A 6,810-nucleotide genomic window follows, 5' to 3' on the forward strand; every position below is an offset into this window, starting at 1 on the left:
AGGAGAGATTTTTTACTATTCCACATAGTGGAGAAGTTGAAGAGGCCCCATTCATTCATTTTCCTGGTCAGCCAATTTCATGGAAGGAAAAAGCAAAATTAATTGTGAGAAACCTTTCTTGGTGTAAATAGTTGGAAGGAAGGGAATTTAATTCGAATATTATGCGGAAATTTCAAACGTATGCGATAGACGAAGAGAAATGGGATTTTAAATATGAAAGTGTCAGTAGAGAGTCGTTTAAAGATTGATATTAATTTAAAGGTAAGAAGATATAGATTTTACTGAAGGTTTATCAGCAGAAAGGCAGCTTATCTTTTCAATCTGGAACAGACAAAATCGACTGTGAAGTCTTCTCCTGACTTGCACAGCGATCAGTCTTTTATGTGGCGGCGAGTAACAAACATATGACAAAATATGAAAAAAAACTTGATAACAACTACCGTTGCAAAGACACACGCTCACTTTGTTTTGTACATTGAATCGAAAGTAAAAATGTCACAGAAGCAACAGCCAGCAATGTTTGAAGTAATTCTCACAGTAGTCACACTTGCTTCGACGTCTTTCGCTGACGACACCAACGCAAAGCATCTCGCGGAGCTTGAAGTTCTTTGCCAGCTTATAGCAGTCGGCCTGCAACCTCTAACTGACTTGGATGCAGCATCCACAGACCTTGCAGCACCAGTGAAGCTCCGAACAATCAACATGTCTATAAGCGAACTGTCGTGGCAAGGGCAGTTCCCGGAAAACAGAAGACGGTCGGCAAGCGGAACCGAAATACTGCAGCGGCGCTAAGGACCCAGCAAACTGCAAAGCAATGTGGAAGCAATGGGAATCCGATACAATCACGGCAAATGACGCAGCAAAGCTGCCACAGAACACCAAAATACCAGCAGACAACTTAAACGGGCCACAAGCGGCAGCAGCACGGTCAGCCATAGGGCAATTAATAGCGGTCGTCTCGAAAAAAATCGCGATGTTCAACGCAAAAGAGGAAACAAAAATAAAAGCAGCGACGACAACCACTAAAGCAAAAATATCAAAAGCACTTTTCGGAAAGGCAGCTGTACCCTCGGACCCGGCGGACGCCTGCGAAGGGACGGCCGGTAGCAACCGGCAAACAACGTGTAAAGTGGAAACAAAGCCAAGCACTGTGTGCCGAGCGGCGGTTTGTTTATGCGGCAAAGATAGCACACAAACCCAGGACGTCTGCGGCCAAGCAGCAACCCATAACGATATAACATGGTCGAAAACACAGCTGCAAACACCGTTCAAGCCAATCTTCGAGAAGTTCAAGCAAAAAAAATCAGGCAAACTAACTGAAGACAATTTGCAATCAGCTCTAACCAATGTGCTGTCATACCTAAAACAGCACAAACAAGGCACATCTGTGACCCTAGTTCTTGGAACAGGCGACAGCAGGGAAAACACCGTCTGCAGCACAAACGCGGGGAGAGGCTGCATGGATTTTACAAAACTGGCGGCAACCAAGCAAACCACAGCGATCGCCGACCAAACCTGGGTATCGGAGCTGCAAGAAGCGGCAACAGAATTGAAGGCCGCAGAAGCAACTTTAGACGCACGGCGGCAACTAGAAATGGAGTTAGATGCAGCCTCAGACGTAGCGGACCACATATACCTAAACCTCCTCCACACCAGGCCCCTGTTAATCCCTCAACTAACAGCCGCAACGGGGCAACAAGCTGACAAGAAAAAAGAATGCGAGCAACACAAAGACAACATAACCTGCACAGCAGACAATAACTGCAAATGGAATGGAAAATCTGATACAGAAGGGAAATGCAAACCTAAAGATGGAGAAGTACAGACAAACCAAGGAGGAGCAGGAACAGGAGAGGGAGCTGCAGGAGAAAAAACAACAGAGAAATGCAAAGGGAAATCGCAAACAGACTGTAAATATGGCTGCAAATGAAAAGGCAAAACTTGCAAGGATTCCTCTATTCTAGCAAACAAACAATTCGCCCTAATGGTTTCTGCTGTATTTGTCGCCTTGCTTTTCTAAAAGAAATTTCCTCCCTCTTTTTCTTAAAGATTTTTGCTATTTGATATATTATAATACCTTTGATTAAAATGTGAATATTAGTGATATTTTTGTAATATGTTTATTATAGTGACCTATGAGTGGGAATTATTACGGTAATACAGTATTTAAAATGAGTTACATTACAAATGTTTCGTTTATTACATGCATATTAGTTGGGTATAGTAATTATTATAGTAATTACGATAGTGGTGCATTGTGAGTGTACGTATGCATATTAAACATAATGGTGGTATTGAATACCAAATTGGCGAGAGAAAACGAAAGCACTTAAATCCATGGGAAACGTACAAGGTGAGTAAGTGAGAGAGAAAGAGTATGCGAAATTTTATTATTACAGTAAACGGAGGAAGAAAGAAATGGCGAAGGAGCATACGCAGCTTTATACACAAACATGATGATGAAAGTGATTATACTCAAGGAGGTGATGTACAGTGCCGTTACAAAAAAATAGAGTGCAGCTTATAGAACTAGAGGAATTTAAAGAAACACAATAAAGCTCTGTAAGTGCAAGAAACCTAACGCCACAACTGCCAATGTGCTTTGAAGAGCTACTTGAAGATTCCATAATTTCCAGTTAAAAATTTATTATTGATAAAACGCAATTTAATATAGATTATGTCGCTTCTAAAAGCTGTATAATTCGTTTAAAATTTTTTCTTTTCAGAATTAGCTACATATATGTACAGAAGGAGAAAAAACAATAAGCATATGTTTGCACCCAGTTTTTCAGAAAGTGCCAGAAGCAGTACCAAATTTAAAATTGATGGAAGTAAGAAGAACAAAAAACAGAATGGCATAGAATAGAATTAACTAAAAATTTTTGTTGTATATGAAAATAGTGTACAAAATGTAAGGCCCAGTGATACGTATACGAAAGTGAATTTACAAATTTATTAGATGGCGTGTGGGATTTTTTTGTTTTCTATGATTAAACCAGTAAAAAGTGTGCAAATGAATATTAAATAACAGATTTGTTATATTTAAAACGATATTACTTATAGCATTAGAAGTTGATATAACCAATAAATTTTATACTAGCACATAGATTCCATTTATAAAAAGAATTTTACTCTTTTAAAGCTTTAACAATTGTTACTTTTAAAACGAAGTAATTAACACCAGGCAGACAAAAAATCAAATAACGCAAATAAAAGAAACAGGCATCTTCAGTCTACAGCATCAAGGTGCAAAACGCACAAATTCCAACCGAGTATATATACCAAAGCAGACGAGAAAAACGACAAGCAAAGCAAGTTTACCAAACAGACCCTAGCTCTAGGATAAAAAACGAGGTGTCACAACGGTTTCTACACAGGCACAAGTACGCAAGATGGAATCAGCTAAGAAAACCCGAAAATAATAAAAAAGAGAAATCAAAATTATGCATCAAGCACCTGCGGCCGAATAAAACTCTAAGACCTATGACAACCGTTGTTTAAGATACCGTGTGGTTATGGAATCAAACGCAACTACTTGTATCGTCGAATGCAACATTCAGGCATTAAAAGTTTTAGAAATTTGCGGCTGTCTCCAGTCTTCAATTCAGATGTAACACAACCACAGACAGAGGCAACAACCTAGTGTATAGAGCAAAGATAGCTGAATTAGAAAGAAAAGGAAGAATTGGTCACAAAAATGTGGAATTACTAAAACTCACACAGTGAAAAACAAGAAACAGACCAGCCAAGGCGAAAACACGGCAAACATAAATGGAACGAATGACAAAAAGAACAAACCACAAGGAGATGTCCAAAGAAACCTTCATATTTTCGGCAAAAAAAATGCAGGAAGCATCTACACTTCCAAGGAAAACAACAGGCTGCTTTCATATTAGTCCAGCCACAAATCGTATCAGACTTTCTTTTTTACCAAAGAGCAGTTCAAAAGTTAGGTCCCACCTAACGACAATTGAAACCAGACAGGATTCATCAGTCACTCTATCAACGTTCAAATTCCTAAAATAATCCTGAAGTCTTTTACTTATAAGCAAGCCCTTACACTATAAATTTATCGTAACTAGAAGCAAATTTAAGCAATTCTTTCTCCTGCAATTTCGCTTACAGTCTTGGCGATAAGCAGCATCTACCTGAAACGAGCAGCGTCAACGTGAAAACGACACTTCAGCGATAACATACCGGTGCTCTGAAATGGTTTATATGGAAGCTTTAATAAAATTTGTAGACAACAAAGCCACCAGCAAGTAAAGCAACATAAAGCAAATGAACATATATGCCAAAGTATTAACTCTTACCTCCAATGCTGCCACAAACCCCGACAAATCCGTAGCATTCAAAACAACAGCAGCGTATACGAGAAAGCAGTGTACCAGAAAAACACCCGCAGCGGAAAGGCTGCAGCAGCAGGCAGCTGTCACGACGAGCTTAATAAGACAAAGGCAAGCGATCGTCGCTATACCGGCAGCAAGCCGCACAATGGACCTCGATAGCGCAACTTACACGGCCAACGCGTACGCAGGCAGCGGAAAAGGCCGTGGTTATTCACCAAAGAAAACGTCAAGGTTAGCATCTTTTTGAAGTTTGACGGCAGCAACAGCAACTGGAGTGTCTGGCAACCAATTCACGCTCCAAACAGCAGGGACGATCAAATTACTGGACCTTACCAACACGATGCCAATGGCGCTGACACTGCAGTGCCAAGTCAAAGGCACAGTAAGATCGATTGACACGCACAGTGCCGGCTACTGTGCTGACAGCACAGGGGAGACAACGAATGCCATGAAAATAGTAGCTACAGAAGGGACACTACCAACAACAGACACGACAACAAATGCCAATATGAGAGAAGGCGGTAAAGACGGAGGAACATGCCAAAAAGCTCTGATATAGAGACGAAAACAGCGGCCGACAACGACAAAATAGCGGCCCCAGTACGCGAATATGTGGCAACACCGGAACCGGCGACTAACGATATAACCACGCTCGACCCAGTGAAAATAGCATAGGACGCTGACACAATGGAATTATACGCAAACTATTTCGCCGCTGCAGACCAGCTGCCAGCAGACGTAGGACAAGCAACCAAAAAAGCGCTAACGCAGCAGTTAAAAAAAACTTCTAGGAGGCGACCAGTAGGCTTTAAAGGCTGGATACATAACATTTCTAAGTGAACAAGAGGTAAGTTACAGAATCAACAGCCAGTTAAAAACAGAGAATATACTTACGATAGTGCAGAAAGGAAAGCAACAAGCCGCTATCTTTTACATTGATGGACAATTCAGCGCCCAACGAAGCAAAAAAGACCTGGCGCCGCGGCTCCGCCCAGAAAGCTTGCAAGATGCGGTAAACACGACAACAAATCGGCGGCAGAATGCACAAACCTTGGCTACGACCATGACGCTGGCAATAAAAAATTCAAACCGAAACCAGAAACAGGAACCACATGAGCAGAGACAGGAACAGGAGAAGGTGCTGCAGGAGCAGCAGTTACAACTAGGTGTGGAAGGCACGGTACTGATATGACAAAATGTGAATGTGACAAAAGTTGTGAATGGAAAAATGATGCTTGCAAAGATTCCAGTTTTCTCGTCAATGAGAAATTAGCTCTAAGTATGGACGCTGATTTTATGAGTTTGGTAGCATTTCTGGGTTTTAAGGATTTTTTTAAAGTTTATAAAATTTCCATTTTGGAAAGATTTGCTATATTGTAACACTTTTTAAAGACCTTTGCAACTAGTAAAATCTTTAAAAATTTAACATTTAAAAACATTTCTGTTATTTTGCACTGTTGGTGCAAAGTTGTAGGTCGATAGAGTATGAAAAACGAATTCTTTTCTAATTTGTTTTAGTATATGAACATTAATTAGGTTATGATTGTAATAGTTTCGATGATTATAATAATGATGATAATAATAATGAAAATGATAATAATAATAATAATGGTAGTAGAGTGTTGTGAGTGCGCATATACTTATATTATGAGGAGGGTAGCTGTGAAGACTAAATGCACGCTGAGAATAAAAAGCGTTAAAACGACGGTAGGGTTATTGTGGGATAGCTAGTGAGTAAAATGGAGTTACAGAGAGCAAGAATATTGGAGATAGAATATGCACAGTTTTACACACAAACTTGTTAATGGCCGTCATTTTTTACGAGGAGAGGACAATAAGGTCAATGAGTTGAAGAGACATAGTACGGTGTACACACGAAATGAAGTCTAAACCAAGCACGAATAAGAAGTCGAAGCGCAAAGAATCTAAGATCATCATTTTCAATAAGCTCTCAAAAACTTCTCAAAGAATGCATAGGTTTAAATAAAATCACTATCATGGACACGAAGAAATCTAAATCATCAAACTAATCTGATAAATGTTGTGAAAAATGTCTCAAAGTGTGTTTCTCACTATCATGCACATGTGCAGCGGAGAAACACTGAAAAAATCAGTCAATGAACGGATACAACCTCCATAAAGTGCAAAAAGTATCATAAATTTAGGTATAACAACAGTAAGGGGAATAGCACGTCCATACAACAAACAACAAACACTAAAAAAGCGTAGTTTAATCAAAAACATAGTTAATAAACACTGAAATTCACAGATCTTTACCCACATGTAAATTTGAAAAGATATAAGATAGAACAAGTGTTTCGTTATATTCTAGAATGCAGAAAGTACATGTGTGATGAGTGAACCTTAAATGGAAAGTTTAAAAGATTGGGTTTGAGTTTACTTAGAAAAGTTCAATTGGTTCTGTGAGTACAATTAGAACAAGTGAAGTGCATTCATTTAA

The 6,810-nt window shown here is 39.5% G+C and overlaps 1 pseudogene across 1 annotated transcript; it reads left to right on the forward strand.

The window, feature by feature from the left end:
- Window positions 1–525: 525 nt before the first annotated feature.
- On the forward strand, window positions 526–1,996 carry TEOVI_000615400:pseudogene (annotated as a pseudogene). Its single transcript is given in 2 exon segments — window positions 526–744; window positions 746–1,996. Coding segments are annotated over 2 exon segments (1,470 nt in total).
- Window positions 1,997–6,810: the final 4,814 nt, after the last annotated feature.

Source organism: Trypanosoma equiperdum, assembly GCF_001457755.1.
Source record: "Trypanosoma equiperdum strain OVI genome assembly, contig: ctg_1298, whole genome shotgun sequence".
Classification (NCBI taxonomy): Eukaryota; Euglenozoa; class Kinetoplastea; order Trypanosomatida; family Trypanosomatidae; genus Trypanosoma; species Trypanosoma equiperdum.